The sequence below is a fragment of the Coenobita brevimanus genome, chromosome 71, assembly GCF_032717465.1.
Source record: "Coenobita brevimanus isolate Jiangsu-jjx chromosome 71, ASM3271746v2, whole genome shotgun sequence".
In the NCBI taxonomy this organism is placed as follows: Eukaryota; Metazoa; Arthropoda; class Malacostraca; order Decapoda; family Coenobitidae; genus Coenobita; species Coenobita brevimanus.
In genome coordinates this window covers 26,127,365-26,148,732 of record NC_137024.1, presented here as the reverse complement: position 1 = coordinate 26,148,732, position 21,368 = coordinate 26,127,365, and the positions used below count along the sequence as shown (strand labels likewise).

The following is a 21,368-nucleotide window of genomic DNA, read 5'->3' as shown; positions in this document are numbered from 1 at the left end:
TTTTAAAATTTAAAATTTTTCTGTTAAGAATAGACTCAAAAACTTCTGAGACACAGAATGTTAAAGCACTTGTGCGATAGGGGGTTGGGAATGGTCACCCTTCTTTGGGACAGGCTGAATGAGAGCAAACTTCCAGCAAGAAGGAAAGGTACAAGTTGATAGATGAAAGCAAAAGACTTTACCTAGGCAGGGTGTAAGCACAGGAGCACAGGTCTTGAGGACAATAGGAGGGACCCCATCAGGCCCATATGCCTTGTTAGTATTGAGGCCAGTGATGGCAGAACATACATCAGCTAAGAAATTTTAATGGCAGCCATGAGGAAGTCAGAGGGGGAGAAGTGATGGGGGCACAGTACCTGAATCATCTAAGGTGGAATTGAAGGAGAAAGTCTGAGCGAAGAGATCTTCATTATCAGTAGAAGAAATAGCTACAGAGCCATCAGAGTAGAAAAGAGGAGGGAAGGATGATGAAATGAAAAAGGTATATTTAAGCAAATTTGATGGAGGGAGGAGGTGAGGTAAGCCAAGAAGAAGGTGGAGGGATATGGTAGATGAGTGTGTAAGGAAGAGAGGTATGGAAGTTGGTGAGGCTAAGGGACTGACAAGAGACTGAGCTGGCTGGATTAATTTTGTGTGGAGAAACCCATAACCAGGGTTTTTGCACCCCGTTTTAACGTGACAGTGTTTGGATTGACTCTGTCAGGTAGATGTATGTTAAACTACAGAATGTGGTGAAATCTGGGGGGGCCTATCTGATGGAGCCAGGATTCTGTGGGCTTGAATGATGAGTGAATGGAGTTGGACAAACTTAGGCTATCTGGACATTGCTACTCCTCACCTTGACCTTGGGTGGGAAAAGAGGTCCAGATGATGATGATGATAATGATGATGATTTAATAATTCTAACAGATTTGTTTTGAATTTTGTCCAGTTGTTTTAGTGGAACCTCAAAAATTCTAACAGATTTGTTTTGAATTTTGTCCAGTTGTTTTAGTGGAACCTCAGCACATCCATTCCACAAGGGTGAGCAGTATTCAAGTTGAGAGCACACATGACTCTTGTAAATTATAGCTAGCTTCTCTTCAGTGAAAAAGTTACGGACTCTGTACAATAATCCAAGTTTTTCTTTAAATCAGTTTTACCAAGTGATCTAACATGAGAGGTCCAACGGAGGGTACAGTACAAGTCCCATTATTCGGCATCTATGGGACCAGGATGATGCCGAGAAATTAGATTTTCCGAATAATAAAAAACCTACCCACTCAGTACCTTAAATATATTGGTGAACACTTATCACCACTTATGGTACGGTATTACAACTGTGTTTGGAGAGAGTACTGTATACTGTACAATACTGCAATCAATACAGTACTATACCTGAATCTGAAATATATATACTGTATATATATATAAGTGAACATATACAAGGGTAATGACACAGTAGGCCTACAAGTCAGATAACACTTCCTGGATGGCCAAAATGATACGGAATATTACCTACCAGCTCAGTACATCACTTGGATTGGTGAACTCATCACTACTTATATTATTACAAATATGTTTGGAGTGAGTACTATATACAGTACTTTTTCCAAACAAAATAAAATAGTCGGAAAATTGCATAAAATAAAGGGATCTGAATTGGTAAGGTCTTTCTGATGAAAGTCATAAATTACATTTAGCACTCACTCTTTTGTTCGTTTTTTTTTTACATGTGAAAGGAGAGTACTATGGAAACAGTAATGTATTCCATGAACCCCTTAATAACCTCTGACATTGAACAACCCTTTAAAGTACCGATGTCGAGCTAGTGAGCTATGGAAAAACTGTGAACAATTATGGGAATGGAACGAAGGTCACTGGTATGTTTACACGACTCTGCTACGATTCCAAGCAGTCAGGGGGTCAGTTAATCTCAGATGTTTTCGCCAATTTGGTAAATGCACCGTAACTTTATCAATTCTCCAGTCAATCATAGCGAATCATAGCATGGGTTTAGGGAGCTAAATAACACATTTCTAGGTGCGCCAGACGATTATCTTCACATCTTATTAAGAAAATGGAAGAAATTAAATCCTTTTCTGAGTACGTAAAGTTCTTCCATTCTTCTGAAATCAATCTATTTTTCTTAAAGATGGGAAGATAATCGTCTGGCTCACCTAGCAATGTGTTATTTAGCTTCCTAAACCCATGCTATGATTCGCTATGAGTCACGGAAAGATTGATAAAGTTACGGTGTATTTACCAAATGTGCGAAAACATCTGAGATTAACCGACCGCCTAACTGCTTGGAATCGTAGCGTAGTCACGTAAACATACCACTGACCTTCGTTCCCTCCCCATAATTGTTCAGTTTTCTTTATAGTTCACACTAACTTAACATCACTGACATCGGTACTGTAAAAGGTTGTTTAGTGCCGGAGGTTATTAAAGGATTAATGGGATATATTACTGTTTGCATCAATGCTCTCTCTTTCACGTTAAGCACAAAAACAAACAAAAGAATGAGCACTAAATGTACGTTTAACTTTCATCAGAGAGACCTTAGCAATTCATATTCCTCCAGCTTATTTTTAAGTATTTTTCTGACTTTAGGTTAGGTTAGGGTTGGTTAAATTATAAGGTACAGTTAAACTCGGTTAGGTTAGGTTCAGTTAAACAGGACAGTCTCTTCCACCATTATGCTGAGGAATAAAAATACTAGGGCTGTCACAGCCGTACAGCTAAAAACAACGGGGAAACTGATTTAACAAGCAACATTTATTTATGGGTAATGCATTACAGTGTCAGTGGTTCATGGGCTACTCAATTACCGGTGTCATTTTCAGGAAGGCATCAAGAATGAAAGAATTTCAAGAATTAGCGTGGGGGCTTGGAATGTAACCCTCGCTAATTTGGTTGGGGTGTTTACTGTAGTGTATGATACTGTGCAATATTGTAATCAATACAGTACTATACCTGAATCTGAATAAAAATATAGAAATTAGTGAACATACAGAAGTGTAATAAAACATTAGGCCTACAAGCCACAGATAACACTTCCTAGACTGCCGAGATGATTCCGGACATCTGCCGAACAATCAATGATTTTCGTAAATGGGACTATTTCTCAAAACTGCCGAAATGTTGGATCTACCGAACAATCAGCTGCCGAATAATAGGACTTTTACTGTATTGTTAAGCAAAACACCAAGAATTTCAGTACTTTTAGAGCTAGGAATATTAGTAGCAAGAAGGCAATATAGGAATCAGGCAATATATCTCTATTATTGAACTGTATATATTTGGTTTTCCTAGCATTAAATGAGAGAGTGTTACTTTGTCCCCATTCAGTAATCTTAGATAAGTCTTGAATTAAGGAGATTGTTGTACTGAGTTGTGAGTTAGAGATATTAAACTTTGTGAATGGATGTTTAAGTGTGAAGGAACTGTGAAGTGTGGAGTCATCTGCATATGAGTGAATGGGATTATGGATGATAGATAAGAATTAATTAATATGGAGTAGGAATAGGGTTGGAGCCAGGACTGATCTTTGTGGCATGCTGGCATTAATCTAGTGAAAATTGGCTTATACATCATCTACTTTTATCTTTCAGTGGCCGAGATATGAGAAAATCAGTATAACAAAAGGTGATAGACCATAGGATCGGAGTTTGGATAGCAGGGAATGGTGCCACAGTCTGTTAAAAGCTTCAGAAATATTAAGGGCTACTGGGTTTCTCCATGTTGGTCAGTTGACTGATGGATGGTATAATTCAACAGATTGAGTATATCAACAGTGGAATTTTCATGGCAAAAACCATACTGTTTGTCACTATTAATCTGTTGCATTAAAGATGTTTAACAGTATGCTCCGTAATTACAGTCTCACATACATTACCAAGAGATGTGGTAGCTATTTTTCTGTAACCAGAGGGGTCAGAGGAACTTCCTTTCTTTGGGATTGGGTGGATATTGGCTTTTTTCCAAGAATTAGGGAATGAAAAATTACAGATGCATAGTCTGAATAATTTATCTAGGACAGGAGCAAGTTCTGGGGAACACTTTTTTAAAACAATTGGAAGAATTCCAGCTGTACCTGTTGGTTGTTAAATTGTCTAGGATGGAGGATGGATAGATTTTATCTTAAATGGAGTGGTTTTAAGAGACTTGAGTTCTAGTACAGTTACATTCTGACTAACTTCCTCCAAGGTAGAATTTGTTGCAAATGTACCCGCAAGGATGTTTGCTTAATTACATGGGTCATTTCATATGTTCCCGTCCGAAGATGTCATAGGGGAATGGGTGATGACTTGTGAAAGTTGTTATTGAAACAGTTGAGAGTTGACCATACTATTCTGTTGTCATTAGGATTATAGTATTTAACCCGCCACGTGCCAGTGCCATTTTAAAACGGTCTGACATAATGCCGCGGCCAGTGCCAGTGCCGTTTTAAAACGGTCTAAAATAAAAAACTTCACAGTGACCGCATTTTTCAAGATTCGCAGGTAAAAATTGGCAGGCATGCAAGGTAACTGCCCCTCTACCATCCCCCAGGCTGTCAAGGCCATACACTCACTCGCTTCCCTCCCTCACGCGCGCTCTGCCTCACTCTGCCTGTGTGCCTCACCCAGTGCTGTACAGAGTGAAGGCATTTTGTAAATATTTTCATGTAAGTGTAAGTTGTAAATATTTTCTTGTAAGTGTAAGGACTAAATAGTGAAATCAAGTTGTAAATACCTTCTTGTAAGTGCCAGGACTGTACATAATGAAGTCAGGTTGTACCTATCTTCAAGTAAGTGTAAGATAATGCATTCACAGTGAGAAAGGCACGCAAATTGTGATAGATGCTGAAGTAATAAGTGATCAGAAAAGTGCACTGAACATTGCTATACCTTCCCAGCATAAATACCTGAGTATACCTTACATAGAAAATGGCTTTCTCACGTACATGGTGAGCGTGAGATAGTGGCTATACCTGTACACGAGTATGCAGGACTCAGTAAAACTGATTTCTGAGCCTCGGTGAGCATTTTAATGACGAAATTCGTTGTTTCCACATCAAAATCTATCATTTTAACTCCCCAAAAAAGGTCAAAAAATGGCCAGCACTGGGGTGACCCAGAGGGCTAAAAATAGCCGCCATGCGGCGGGTTAATAGTTTGGATGCTTGTTTATGTAGAAAGTTTGATTTAGTGAGATTTTCTACTGCTTTTGCATGATTTCTTGCATTTTTAAGTTCATTAAGGGATTCAGATATTTTTTTATTTTAAGTAAAAGTTGTATGCTAAGGTCTTTTGGGTCTTTGCTAGGCATAATTTCTGTTAAACCATTTTGGGGAGTCCGATGTTTTAGTAAATTGTTGACTGGATATGAACAATTCCATACCAGCTAATATTAAGTCATTAATGTGAGACTGGGCAGAATTGATGTCAGTGGAGAAGAAAGACTGCCATGGAATATCAGCCAGCTAATTTCCGTCTACCGTATGAAAGTGCCACCTGGTCACCCTGACTGGTTTAGATCGGTGCGGGGAAAGTGACTAACAAGGCTTTGATGAGATTGTGGTAAGAGGGTCCAAGTGGTGACAGTACCACAATCCTGTATTGATCTAGGTTATTTGTCAGGAATATGTCCAAGAGATAGGTGCCATGGTCATGATTATCTGGTTTTCTGGTTGGTTGTTTTACCATTTGCATAAGATTAAATGACTCTACAAACAGCTCGCATTCTAGTCTAGACCGGTATCTTCAGTTCTGGCAGAATGCAATAAGCACTCTACATTATTGATGTTAAAATCACCCAAAACAGTAAGTTCAGTGGTAAGGGTGAGGTGAAGGTTGGTCATTTCTGTGGCTATGGAGTCAGATAAGCTGGGTTCTGAAGAAGCATTGGGTTAGGGGAGTGATAAACTGTACAGATATATTTGGTGATATTTAGGAACGTTAGCTTGTATAATGAATAATCAAAGTTAGCTGAAGTGAAATTCAAAATAGTGTCAACTGCATGTTCTGATTTTATATAACAACAGGTGCCACCCTTGTTACTGAAGCTTGTGAGGAGATGGTAACCAGGAAAACTAAATGGGGATGTGTCAGCAGAGGGAGAGATTTGGGTTTCTGTGAGGAATTGGGCTGGAGAGGATGCTGATTGGAGGAAAAAGTGAACAGAATTCAGATGGTACCAAGACCATGGATGTTAGTAAAATATAAAGCCAAACCCGCACTTCTCCTCTGATGAGCATTAGTGTTTGCAGTAACCACTGTCAACACAGTTGCTTCATTGCAACCAAGAGGACCCTGTGGTGGTAATCTGAGGTGCCACTGAATTTGCTGATAATAATGCAGCAGTCATTGCTATGAGAGAATGGAAATAGAAGCTCTGTTATCTAATGTGCATGTAGTGTGGTGTAGGCAGTTGGAGACAGAGGCATTTGGAAAGTATGGTGGCCTACTCTGTATAAATGAAAGCACTGAAAATGTTCAGCAAAGAGAGATGGTCAGGAACAGGTCCTGAAGGCTGGTGAAACAGGAACTCCAGCTCCTCCCGTCACCAGCTGTCATCCTCCTCAGAAGTACCGCCCCATTTGACTAGTGCTACAGGTATCTCCCTTAAAATGTAAAATTTTTCTCCTATTTTATGTTACATCGGAATGTTGGTTAAGTTACCATTGGTTATCCTTGGTTTGATTGGGCTAGGTTATGGTTAAGTAAAGTTAGTTTAGACTGGGTTAGGTTGTAAGGTTTGGCTTGGTTAAGTTAGGTTAGGTTTGGCTTGGTTAAGTTAGGTTAGGTTTATCTTGGTTAAGTATGGTTAGGATTGGTTTGGTTGAGTGTGGTTAGGTTTGGCTTGGTTAAGTTAGGTTAGGTTTGGCTTGGTTAAGTTAGGTTAGGTTTGGCTTGGTTAAGAGTGGTTAGGATTGGTTTGGTTGAGTGTGGTTAGGTTTGGTTATTTTTGGTTGGTTAGGTTATATTGTTTTGTTATCTTAGACAATTTAGGTTAGGTAAGGCTAACAGATTTGTGACACATGATAAGTCTTCCCCTGAATCGAAACAGTGCTAATGTTATTACCTAATTTTCTTTAAGGATCTTTTTTTCACACAGTTTGCAAACAGTGCTGTTGAGAGATACCAGACTGTGATTGGGTCTTCTGTATCATCTCCTTTATACCTTTATAAATTGGGACTGTATTTGCCCATTTCCAGTGTATTGGCATCTCTCCATTGTTCACTGAATATTTAATAATATGAATTAATTCCATCAGTTGATCTGCACATTTTCAATATCCATCCAGTAATCCTATCTGGCCCCATGGCCTTTCTGACATCTAATTCCCTCATCATTTGTAGATCCTTATAAACAGTACTATTGCTACAAAATGGCACATCAAACATTACATGCAGGAGGGTAAGGTGGTGGGACGTGCAGTGTTCAGCACAGCTTCAGGGCAAGTGTCTGACATTGACAACCAGGCAGGGAACTGGCAGCCCGCCAAGCAGGTGTGGGGGAGGGCATGGGAATGGCAAGGTAGACAAGCAGGGATGGGGAGGGGGAGAGGGTAAGGGAACAGGGAAGGAGACAAGCCAAATTTCTCTACTACCTCCCCCCCCCCCCCAAGTCTCGCCCATTCACTCACTCACCCACCACTCTCACTCACCCACTCACTCACTTACCACACACACACACACACACACATTAAGAGAGATGAAGCCTGAGGAGTACTTCAGTCTCACCAGCAATATACGCTTATCAACCACAATAACCCTGTCGACACAAGAGAGAGAATGTGAGCAGCAATTGCCACCACAACATCCCTAAGATGAGCACCATCATCACAGCCAGACCAGTAGCATGTGTAACCATCGTTACTGATCTCAACATGCCCTGGTTGCCTCACTCCAGAGAGTGCAGCTATGTCGACCCCCAGTTGCCCCATCTCTCATGACAACAAAGGTACTCTATTGTCCTTTGAATGGCTTAGAACATTCCAAGCCCCCACCTCCAGTGCCTTCTGAAGGTTAAGCCGCGCATGGAGCTTCAGGCTCGTGTGTCCTGTGTGCTATCATGACGTGAATCAAAAGGAGGATCTGGGCTAGGCCCCCCCCCCCCCTTGTCATCTGATTGCTGGGTTCCTGTTGTCTTCACCCAGCAACCATCATGGTGGACATCAGCATGACAGGGCCCAAAAAGCCCTGCCAGGCCAATACCTGAGGGAGGACCCCCAGCAAAACTGGGTCAGGGTCAGGCAATAATCACTGACCCCTGTCCCCCTTCTTTCTCTTGGTACACGTGAGGATGCTTTTTACAGGGAAGGAATGCAAATCCCACTCCAACCTCCCAGGTCAAGAGAGGGCCCACCAGTAGCCGATGAACAGGGGTGTGGAATCCCTGACTATGGCTATCCAGGTTTTACTGCAGAGTTTTCCTTCTCCTAGGTGGATTGCCAACCAAGGCTAATGAGCTTCATCTACCCTACTAGATGGCGATTGGCATAAATTGCTCATCCACCTTTTGACAGGTCTTGTTTTTCATCTTGCAGGGTGTCTGGTCACCTTTATCTCTGGCCTAGACCCTTCAGAAGCAATTAAAATTTTGCTCATTTAATTAAGCCCTTGGATTTGGTGAAATTGGATTTAGTGAGGTTATTTTGGCACCAATTAGTCGCCAAAATGGAGGGCTTACTAGGGGGCCATAGACAGAAGTGTAAATGAGCATTAGAGAGCTCTAAAAAACAATCTCATGAGGTACTGTTTCACTGTGTGTTTGGACAAGGGACCCAACAAGACAAGATAACATGGTGGTGGGATGAGGGCGTAGAAGCCACAGTTAAAGAGAGAAGATTTTGGGGGATGGAAAAGTGGTGGTAACAGAGAGGAATACTTGGCAGCTAAGCAGAGAGCCACAAAAGAGAAATATTGGGCAAAATTTGAGTCTCACAGACTTCTGCTGGATTGCCTAAATGGTGTTGAAAGATGGAATGTGATATTTAAGGTGGCTGAACAGATGATGATGGAAAACTGGGATATCGTAAATGAGTACTGTCTTAAGAATGGTGAAGAAGGGCAATGGTTGTCAGTGAGGATATGAAGGATGCTTGGAGAAAGCGTGAAAACTGGTTGGTAAATGAGGGGTTTGGCTAGAACAGGGAACACTAGAGATTCTAAATCCAGTGCTTGGCACTGACAGGTCAGTATGATGAAAGAAACTTGTACTAACATGGGAAAAATCAACCAATATATCACCAATATTGTGCCAGAAATTGAACCCTCTGGTTACAGGTGTGCAACAACCAGGATTGGGGGGGGGGGGGGAGTTAAAAAAAAAAAAAAAAAGTTTTACTGTATTGGGTTTTATTGGGCTTTTTTGGGTTTTATTGTTATTCCTCATAGTTATAGGTAAATTAATTAAAACAAGCAATTACAAGATAATTTAGAACTAAAGGAAAGATTTGGAGTGTTATCTGGAGAACAGATACTGTACTTGTTTTAGACATGTTGATCCAGGTTGGTCCAGTTGGATCAAGCCTTTGATAACATGTACTTTACATGTTAATACAGGAAATGGACAGGTGAAGCTTGACTACTGCTGACTCAGTACTCAGTGTCTCAGTCTCAGTTTTTCCTTGGTAGTGAGAGGACCATAGCAACAAAATGCCTGCTGGTTTTGGGAGAAAATGACGGCTGAGTGGAATGAAGTTGATGTTTTAGAAAATAATAAACAGAAAGCAGCCGCAAATACTGCAACCAAATAATAAATGCTAAAATAGAAAGAGCAAGAACCCACATCCAAAAGTGTCCCAAGGGGAAAGCTCGTTATAGGGAAAAGGCAGGTAACCAATTTATTTACAAATAATAAATAACTACAATACTGTATCTTGAACAACATTAGTTTCATTTTAGGAAAATTTTTGTATTGTCTGCACTTATGACTGACTGCAGAGAGAGGGGGCATATGTATGTTCCCAGGGTCCTATTTTCCCCAGTTTTACGTCCTAACTACCCTAACATATCCTAACCTAACCTAACCATAGGAACTTAGGAGTAAATTTTATGCAAAAATTAACAAAGAATCAAAATTTAATTTAAACAAAAAACAAAAACACTTTTTTTTTTTTTTTTTTCTTTTTTATGCCAACCCTGGCAACAAGGCAACCTTTTCCTGTTCCTGGTGCAATGGGAAGCTGCATGGCTATTAACTGAAGTTGTATCATTGTATCGTATTGTTTGTGAGGGCTCCAAAATGCTTGCATGCATTGGCCTTGGTCATCTAATGACAGCTCTCCACGCTGCTTGATCTCTGACAGCCTCCCGATTCACTCCCTTATTCCTGAGGTCACAATCTATGACCATTCCCAGGTTTTTTTTTGGTCTGTCTCTCGCATCCCTACCACTGACATTCACACTTCTCACAGTTCGCACCCAATTGTCATCCTCCATCCTCTCGACTTGCCCAAACCATCTCAGTCTATCCCTCTTCATTACAGTAGCAATACACTCCAGTCTCATTCTTCCTTTCAACTCTTCAATCATAAACCTAGTTTTCGCCACGCCTCTCACTACGCATCCATATCCTCATCCTTTACTGCTTAGGCCTCGCTACCATCCAGCATTACACACCTAAACACATGCTTGTTTTTTGATTTTTTTTTTTTTTTGACGTGTCCGACTCTGGGCAAAGGCTTCAGGGCCTATTTCTCGGGAGCAGTGACCCATTCCGAGGCCCAGTAGCCCTCCTACACCTCCGCATGTCACCACTTCGGCTGTAACACACACCATCCATATTGAATACATGATAGGATTGTCTCATACAGGATTGTTGTATTGGTATTAGTGGGGGTATTTTTACGACAAGTCGGCGTGTCATCTGGTAGATCAGGAAAGTCTGGTTTCTTTTGGAAATTCAAATCCTTAAACTGTTCCCTGCCCCAGCCGGGATTCGATCCTGGGTCCATTAGGACCGCAGGCCGCCTCTCTACCAATTCAACCACCTCCTCCCCCAAACTGCATACAGAGATCCTTTATCAAAGAGAGAGAGAGCCCTCTCAGTGTCAGGAGAGGCAACAGCTTCCTGAACTTCCTCCAACCACTCCTTTCCCTAGCCATGGAGCTAGCTCCAGCCCCACCTCCAGTATGTAACATGTCTCCCTAATTACCAAACTCTGCTACCCACTGGAGAGACTCACCAGCAGGATCAGTCTTTTCAGTCTGACAATCTCTTTATGCTCTCTCCAACACACCACACACACACAAAATCAGCATTATCTCAGTCTTCCTGTAATACCACTGCATCTCTCATGCACCCACATATCAGTAGAACTGCAGAAGATGGAGTTACTTTCTACACCCTAGTGGGAAACTGCACATGGCCACCCTCCCTCTGCTTTGACAGTACCACCACCAGCCCTTGATAACTTTTGTTTTTATCTGCATTTACCCTCATACCCTTGTGCCTTATTCCTGAATCTATCCTTTGCATCGCTTTCATTTTCTGCAGTCTACACCAAGTTATCACCATACAACATTTCCCATGGGAGTCCATTTCTGAAGTCACGTGAGAGAGCTTCAAGCACCATGACAAACAATAAGGGGCTCAAGATTGACTCTTGATGCACACCAACATTTACTGACGACTCATCCCACAAATCTCCATCCATTCTCACCTGGGTGCAGACACACACATACATACCCTTAGGCTTAGCCACTCTAACCAGCCACTCCTGGATCCCACGCTCTCTCTTTATCCAGTTCACCACTTCCATAGGGACTGTCAAAGGCCTTCTCCAGATCAGCAAAACAGAGTACACCTCCCATATCTTTTCTGTATTTTTTTTCTTGAAGCTGTCGGACAATGAATGTAGCATCAATGGCCCCTTTGCCCGGCATAAATCCAAACTGCATCTCATCAGCATTCAGTCATTCCCTACTCATGCCACCTAAGACTTTCCCCATTACCTTCATTATCTGGTCCTGAAGAGATATGCCTCCATAATATCTTTTTTCATAGGCATCACCCTTGCTCTTGTACACATTTACGATTACACTTTTTAACCGGCCATCTGGGACAACACACTCATGTATAATCGTATTTATCAAATAAGAAACTAGACCCACTCCTTTATCTCCTGAGGCCTTCAGCCTCAGTGTGTCAGCCTGAACATACCTGACGCCTTCCCCAGCCGCATCCCGCTTATTGCCCTGCTCACAGTAACAGCATCAACCAAAGGCCAAGGGTCAGATATTGGATCGTCTGACTCCAAACCTTCCCTGTTCCAGTCAGAATTCTCATTCAGTAACTGGTTATAATTCCCTCTTCAGGCATTACTCACTGGCCACCACTACCTTTCCTACGTCATTCTTCACACACTGCTTACATGCAATGTCCCTGTTTTCCCTTCTGCTTCAGATTTGCCTCCTTAAATGCCATATTCTTCTTTTCAAAGCTATTTAGGTTCAATTTCCAGCATAATACAGGCAACCCCGATTTACGATACCCCTAGATGTGATACCCCGAAATAGTGATGGGGGTAGAAATACCACCCAACCCTGCCTATCGTAGGCCTACCCCTGGTTTTGCGATGGGTTTTGAATTTTTTTTTTTTTTTTTAACCAACTTTAATGATATTTTAGACTGAAATTTTGTGCCTAGGTTGATTTATAAACTGTTTTTAGACTAGATTATTGTTCTAGTCATAGGTGGAGTGAACACTGTCATTTGGGGTACAGATTCTCACCCATCAGACAAAGTACAAAGCAGTGTGGGCAACTAGGCTACTCAAGAAGGAATATTTCGTGTTTGATCATTGAACTCTCACACCTGTCATGGAGTACATAATAATAATTTTAAATAAATATATAAAATTATGGAAACCTTAGAGAGTAAATATTTCTTGCATTGATGAAAACTGTAACCTATAAATCATGTGTTTACATATGGGCTGTTCAAGGAAAAATGCTTTGAATATAAAAAGGAGTTTCCAAATAACTGTTGGAAAATAGGAAAGAAGAAAATAAAGGAGCTTAGCAACCAGAACAGTAGCTAAAACGACATAAAGAGGGGGGAGGGGCCATTGAAAAGCTATCCCGATCGTATCATTGATCAATAAATCATGTGTTTACATTTGGGTTGTTCAGGGGAAAACGCTTTGAAAATACAAAGTAATTTCTAAATAAATGTTGGAAAATGAGAAGAAAATAAAGGAGCTCAGCAACCAGAACAGTTACAAAAATGACAACCCGTGGATTGCGAGCCACAGCTCAGGCAGGGAAGCATCGCATTGGGAGCCACGGCTCAGGCTGTGCTAACCTATCCACTAACTACTCCACCCCTATGCAAACTTACACGTGGCATTATGCAAAGACGGAGAGAGAGAGAGATTATTTTTTTCTCACCAGAGGATGATGCCCTGGATGTTTATTTTCAGGTTTATAATAAACAAAATTAAAAATAAAAATCTTCATTTTTTGCACACCATGGGGTGGGATAATAAAAAGGTAATTGCACAATCCATGAGTTAAAAAGGGGCTGTTGAAAAGGCTATCATGATCGCATCATCAATCGATAAATCATATGTTTACATTCAGGTTGTTCAAGGGAAAATGCCTTGGAAAATACAAAGAAAAAAAAAAATGTTAGAAAATAGGAGAGAAGAAAATAAAGGAGCTCAGCAACCAGAACAGTTTAAAAAAAAAAAAAAAAAAAAAAAAAAAAAAAAAAGAGAGGGGGGGGGGGCCATCGAAAAGGCTATATTGATCGCATCATCGATTGCATTCCCCGGTGAGAATTCCCCGTGAAAACATCGGCGATTCTCCGTCACAACAGTTCACACCTTTGACGATTCTGCGTCATTCATACATCTTTGTTATGCTTATTAGATATTTATTTAATTATCCCGGGACCATCTGATGGTGGGATTGTATACAGTGCTGCTGCTTCTTCTCTACCGAGTTTGAATTTGAGTCGGAGATTGCATTCTTCGGTGACCTTGACTGGGTACAAGCGAGACAGGCACTGGTTTTAAGCTTAGGTTAACTTCTTTTACTGCTGTTAGGCCATTTAAATTGGCTTTATTTTTTATTTTTTTATTTTATTATTATTATTATTTTTATTTTTTGACTCATTTGGGTGGGTTTAGGACTTGGTTGGGGGAAAAACCCAAGGCTCAAAAACGAATCTACCCCGAGAAACGATACCCTGCCTAGCAATGGACTTTTACTTAACCAATTGCATCATTAAACCAGGGTATGCCTGTATTGGCACTATGTTAGATGATTCTTCCTGTGTTAGTACAGGTGTCTTTCATCATACTGACTTGCCAAATGGCCTTTGATTATAATTAAAAGCTTTTGCTTGCTTGAGTGCCAGGGGTTTGTCTTTCCTTTCTGGCCCACAGTCGGGATGGGAGTACCTTGATTAAAATTACTGTATGTGACACGGCACGCGACAGTGTTTACCTGGTTGTCGTACAGTGGAAAGCTGCTTAACTTTTAAGTGAAAATTGCCGGGTTCATTTCTCGGCACATTACAGTATTGGCAATTTGTTAGTTGAGTAGGAGATTGTTGGAAGAGTTGTGAAGAATTGTTTATGGTGACAGGAGGAGTTTTTATAGATATGATATTCCTATCACATGCCTGTGTGATGTGGATTCATTCTCTGCAGGTTTTCCTTGAGCAGAGTCACATGTTCGTCTGGTGAATAAATGAAACTGATAGATTTGAAATTGCAGTAAATGAGAGATGACTCTCCTCATTCACGGCCTTACATTTGACCTTACTGCTATTTCCACAATGTCTGGTGGGCTCACTCACTTTCTTTCAGAATTTCTTTCATTCTCTGTGTGCTTTGTTTTCATTAATATTTCAACACAATTTCATTTTAGCTTTATATTGGCAGGTTGGAGATGACGACTATGAAGCTGGTGAAGGGGAGGGCGAGGATGAAGATGAGGATGGTATTGAGGAAGAGGAAGATGGTGAGTGTGTGCCCCAACATTGTGTCTGCATTATGTCTGTGAGATGAGCCAGAGTTACTCTAAAAACTTTTGTCAAGGTGGTTTGTTGCATTTCATATTGTGCCATTAAAGGTATGGGGAAGTCACCTTTAACCCCACATCACGCAGAGGGTTTAAGCCAGTGGTTCCCAACCCTGAGGTCACGACCCCAAGTGGGGTTGCTAAATGTTTTTCTTTGGGTCGCCAAGCCCTCAAAATATCATACATGTTGAATTCCCAAAGCCGAGACGTTGCCAGCATATATTTATATTTTACCACTAACAACAAGTACAAGCAGTCCTCTTTTTATGAAGCATCAACCTACGGTTTTTCGACTTTACGATGATAGAAACTGTACTTTGAAAAATGAGTTTTGATCTTTTCCTGGGCTAACGATGTGTGGTACGATACTCTCTCGTGAAACTGGGCAATGGCAGTGAGCCAAGTCCCAGTCTGCTTAGGTGGTTGCTAGTGTAAGCAGTCGATGCTCTGATGCTCTACAGTCTTCTGTGCTGCCAGCATTTTTTTTTTTTTTTTTAATACCCCTCGTATCTACATTGTGTTTTGTGCATCCATTATGTCTACAAAATGCCCATCTGTCCCTCTTGCTACTGGTGAGAAGAGGGAGGCAATTACGCTTGAGATAAAACTCAAGATAATGGCCCAGTTTGAAGGCGCCAAGCCCATAGGGTCCTGGTCCTTTTGGTCATAAGTCATTTAGGCTGTAACGTCCAAATTGGCAACTGGCAGAATCGCTTAACGGCCTAAACAACATAACAGCATAACGTAACCTATTTGGACATTACAGCCGAAACAGCCAGGACCGAGCCCATTATGGCCATCAAAAGTGAGCTTGGACTTTGGCAATCGATGATCTCAGTACGGTATTTAATAAATTACGTGAGATACTGTATTGTATTCAACACTTTATTATAAAACAGGCTTTGTGTTAATGATTTTGCCCAACTGTGTAAATGTTCTAAGCACTTTTAAGGTAGGCTTGGTTAGGCCGTGATGTTCATTTAGTTAGGTGTGTTGAATGCATTTTTGACTTACGATAAATTCCACTTATGATCAGCTTCTTGGAATGTAACCCAGTTGTAAGTAGGTGACCACCTATATTTGCTGGATTATCAGGTACATAAAATACTTCTCTGATATTGGTTGAGTGATTAGGAGATATTGTTAAATATTGCTGAGATGGAGACGAATTTTTCCTTGCCTATGATTTCATAAATTTAATGTAGTACTGTAATAGCCAGCCCTGAATTAGACATGTCACCACTCAAAGCTAGTCCGTCATTCGAGCTGTGGTCGTGTGTAGTAATGGGAAACACACTCTAATAACTTGTTCATCTTCTGTTGGTAAGTTAATGTATTTTTACCTGTATATTGACCTGGGAATGTGCTCTTTAGATAACACTCAGTGTTTACTTCATGAAATGAATATGAAAAAGTAACGTAGCATCTCCTGAAACAATGAGCACTTTGCTTGCCGACAAAGTATTGTACCACAGTATTTTAGTGATAATTGTTGGTTGTCGCACAAATTGATGCTAATTTTTACCTCCAATACACCAGTAGGACGATAATTATGATTATGTTCATAAATAAAGGTATTGGTTTCTGATTGTATTGTGCAGAACTAGCAAAATTTATTGATTTAATCAGGCCCAGTCAAATTTAGGAAACAAATACAGTATCCCTCAATTATCCAACGTAATGGAGCCAAAGGGATGTTTGGGTAGTGGCAATGTCCTGGTAATGAACAATATCCCCCCTACTATACCCAGACCCTACCTATACGTAGCGTCCAGCCTTTACCTAACCTATTTGTACGGTACCTCTGCTTACTTTCGCAGTGTTTTCTGGTCATTCAGGCATATTTAGACATCAAAACACACAGGATTATCCAAAATACTGTAATTTAAAACACCAAGAAAACCATGCGAAAAAAACATTGAAAACCAAAAAACACCGTACCTGTACACTACTGTATGTACGGTACCCCTCCTAATTCGGCACTGTGTTCCAGTCAGTCTGCCACATTTTGACATCAGAATACACATAGGAATATCCAAAATAATTTAAAAAAAAAAAAAAAAAAAAAAGCTAAAGTTCCCTGCCAAAAAACATTCAACAGGGGTACTAACCACCAGGGCTATGGAGTCGGTACCCAAAACACCCAACTCCAACTCCTAGATTTCGTGTGTGTCCGACTCCGACTCTGCTCCTTAGGCTTTCTCTACAATAAATTTACCATGATGGGTCTTCACTGATTTCCACGTGCTCAGAATTCCCACCTCACAGCTTACAGGCACTGGCAGACATTTCCATGTCACTTTATGCTATAACAATTTTGTTTTGTTTCATTTCATTTTTAAAGGCTCCAACATGCTTGCATGTGTTGGCCTTGGTTACCTAATGGCAACTGTCCGTGCGGCACGATCTGTTTCAGCCTCCTTGGTCAGTCCCTTAACCCTGAGGTCATACTTAATGACCTTGTCCCATGTCTTTCTCGGTCTGCCTCTCATAACCCCACCACCAATATTAACACTTCTCACCATCCTCACCCAGTTATCATCCCCCATCCTCACCACATGCCCAGACCATCTCAATCTACCTCTCCTCATCACAATACCAATACACTCCAGTCCCATCCTACCTCTCAACTCTTCCATCTTAAATGCAGCCCCCCCCAGACCTTGCACGCAGGGATGCACTACACATCCACCTAATCATTGTCGTTTCTGTATGTTTGAGCCTGCGAATATCCTCCTCCTTTACTGCCCAGGTCTCAGTACCATACAGCATTACACTCCTAACACATGCTGCATACAAAGACCCTTTAGCACGTAGGGAGAGTCCTCTCAATGTCAGGAGAGGCAACAGCTCCCTGAACTTCTTTCAACCACTTCTCACCCTAGCCACAGAGCTAGCTCCAGCCCCGCCTCCAGCACAGGACATGTCTCCCAAATAACAAAACTCTTCCACACACTCAAGAGATTCACCAGCAAGTTCAATCCTTTCATGCCTGACAGTCTCCACTTGCTTTCCCCAACATGCCTTACACATAAAATCAGCATTATCTCGCAGTCTGCCTCTGATACCACTATTTCTCTTGTGCACCCATTTATCACAAATACTGCACAAGATGGAATTTTATCCCACACCCTTGTGGCAAACTGCACATGGCCACTCTCCCTTGTCTTTGACAGTACTGCCACCAACCCTAGATATCATCACTTTTGTTTTATCTGTATTTACCCTTAAGCCCTTGTGCCCCATACCATCTCCCCACTTCCTAAATCTTTCCTCCACCTCCCTTTCGTTCTCTGCAATCAACACCAAATCGTCAACATACAACATCTCCCACGGGAGTCCGTTTCTAAAGTCACGTGAGAGGGCTTCAAGTACCATGATAAACAACATGGGACTCAAAACTGACCCCTGATGCACACCAGCGTTCACGGAAAACTCATCACTCAAATCTCCATTCGCTCTTACCTGGGTGCGAACACCCACGTACATACCCATAACCACCCTAACCAGCCACCCGTCCAAGCCAAGCTTTCTCATTGCCTACTTCACCACCTCTCTTGGGACTCTGTCAAAGGCCTTTTCCAAATCAACAAAAACAAAATACAGATCCCTTTTCTTACCAGTATATTTTTCCTGAAGCTGTCGAACAATGAATATGGTATCAGTGGTCCCCCTACCTGGCATAAACCCAAACTGCATCTCATCAGTATTCACTCTTTCTCTAATCATACCTTCTAAAACTCTCTCCATTACCTTCATTATCTGATCTAAAAGCTTTATGCCTCTATAATTTCCTCTTTCCAGAGGATCACCCTTCCCTTTATACACATTTAAAATCACATTCATCAGCCAATCATCTGGGACAACACACTCATAAATAATCATATTTATTAGGTCAGTGACTAACCTCACCCCTATATCTCCTGAGGCCTTCAACATTTCGGCAGTCAACCCAGACACACCTGCTGCCTTCCCCACCTTCATCCTGCCTATTGCCTCACTCACAGTAGCAGCATCAATCAAAGGCCAAGGGCCAAACACTGGATCTGTTGGCTTCAAACCTTCCCTGTCCCAGTCAAACTCCTCATTCAACAACCAGCTATAATGCTCTCTCCATTCATCGTTAATATCCTCACTGTTCACCACTACCCTTCCTTCATCATTCTTCACACACTGCTCACCCATAATATCCCGATTTCCCTCTTCATCTGGTTTGCCACCTTAAATATCATATTTTTCCTTTCCCCATGAATTAGGTTATCAAGTAAAAGTCTCTGTGACTCAGACTTTGCCCTGTATACCTCTCTTCTAGCCCTACATTTGGCAGCCAAGTATTCCTCCTTGCTACCACCCTTCTTCCATTCTCGGACAAGCCTTCTTTTCTCCTTAACTGCAGCTTCTACACCCTCATCCCACCACCAAGTTACTTTATGTCTTGGTGGTTGTCCAACCGCATATTACATCAGTAAGAATCAAGAGATTGTTCTTGAGGGCTCTGTACTGTTCGTTAATGCCTCTGTCTGTGGCTCCATGTTCAGTCACCACTCTCCTCATCTTGCTATAGAAGGCATCCCCTGCTGCTTGGTTTTCCTATTTTCCTCCTAGGTACATAAGTCCTCTTTTTCATCACTCATTCTTTAAGCACCATATCACAAATCAATAGTTTGTGCTGCTGCACACACTCTTCACTTCCTATAACTTTAACATCCCTCACGAACCTCCTATCATCCCTCCTAACCAGAAAATAATCTATCTGACTGCTATTTCCCCCAGACTCTTACGTAATTAACCTACTCTATCTTTTCCTAAAATGTATGTTGCACACAATCATGTCCGTTGCCTCCCCAGACTCGAGTATCCTTTCCCCTTCCGCATTCCTTATACCATAAGCACATCCCCCATGTACTTCTTCATAAACTTGTTCTGCATCAGCTACATGATCATTTAAGTCCCCTCCCAAAACCACTATCTCGTCATCCCGCATACCACATACTACACGTATTAAATCATCCCAAAAGCTATCTTTCTCTGCTTCATCCAATCCTGCCTGTGGAGCATATGCCGATATAATTGCAGTTATCTTTCTACCGAACAGAATTTTCACTACAAATATCCTATCACTTACTCTTATAACATTTATAACATATTCCACCCATTTCTCTGCAACCATCACACCAACACTCCCATATCCGTCTGTCCCCCTTGCCCAAAGAACTTATAGTAACAGTCCTTCTCAACAATCTTTCTGGCTGATCCACCCCTGTACCGGACTTCCTGCAAACACACCACATCCACCCACCTCCTACTGAATGCCTCAACGACTTTCCCCGCTCTTCCCCTCAAACTTCCCACATTCCATGAACCCACCCTCATCCCCCTGGGTGATTTACTGTCCTCAGGCTCGCTTTGAGACTTATTCTTGTGTTCTGTCATAGTCAGGATTAATAAAGGGGGATAGACATACCACAGGCCCCACTCACTGCACAGTCCCAAGTCCAGGCATTGGATCTGGGACCCCTAGCCCACCAGCTTACCAGTGGCTGTGAAAGTGGCCTTGGGGGACCCTGCCAGGACAGCTGCAGGGACACCCTCCAAGCACGCCTTGGCACTGCAACTATCCCGCCATTATACACCCACTGATAGGGCAGCCTCCTGGGGCGCTACTCCCAGGTTTGGGTCCCTCTCTTTTGGGGGGGAAGCGGCAGCCTGGGAACTGCAATGTCCTGTATCCTCTAGAACAGGTCCGAGCCCCATCTCACCCTAGACCCATGATATATGCCAGCGGAACCACCATCACACCTCCCCCCAGAAGTACGTCACTAGGTAGCGGGGGCAAAGTTTTCTGGTCGCATGCCCTTGCTGGCGCCAACCCCTGTAACGTAGTGGGATACATTGTGTGAAATGTAAAGTGCATGTGGTGTAGTGCATAAGATAAATAGAGGAAATGTTTGGGAGAGTATGCTGATCTACTCTCCATGTTACTGTCACACTGAAAAGGTCAGCTAAGGGGAATGGTTAGGTAGCTAGTGAAACAGGAGCTCCAGCCCTCCCTGTCATCAGCATTCCCATTCCCCTCATCCAAGCTCAGAGACAGTCCCCGTTCCAAGATTATATGATTTTTTTGAAAATGGTGGAAGTGTGTTTTCCCAGGAGGATGTTATGATCAAATCTTGGAATGGCGACTGTCTCTGAGCTTGGATGGCTGATGTAGAGTAATTTAATACATCATCATTATATTTCCACCAAAAGAGAGACTGACACAAAACAAGTGCTTGGCTAAAAGGACAGTGTATATCGAACATTTCAGAAGGCAAGATATAACTCAGCTTTGTAGCAGCTTCATTAAAATGACAAAAAGAA

At 41.8% G+C, this 21,368-nt stretch overlaps 1 protein-coding gene across 1 annotated transcript in view; it reads left to right on the top strand.

The window, feature by feature from the left end:
* The window catches only part of LOC145406660 (acidic leucine-rich nuclear phosphoprotein 32 family member A-like), a 294,562-nt gene that overhangs the window by 259,563 nt on the left and 13,631 nt on the right, over nt 1-21,368 (top strand). Inside the window, exon 7 of the mRNA XM_080277747.1 lies at nt 14,870-14,948. Within this exon, the coding sequence (XP_080133873.1) occupies nt 14,870-14,948 (79 nt within the window). The remainder of the gene's footprint in view (nt 1-14,869; nt 14,949-21,368) is intronic.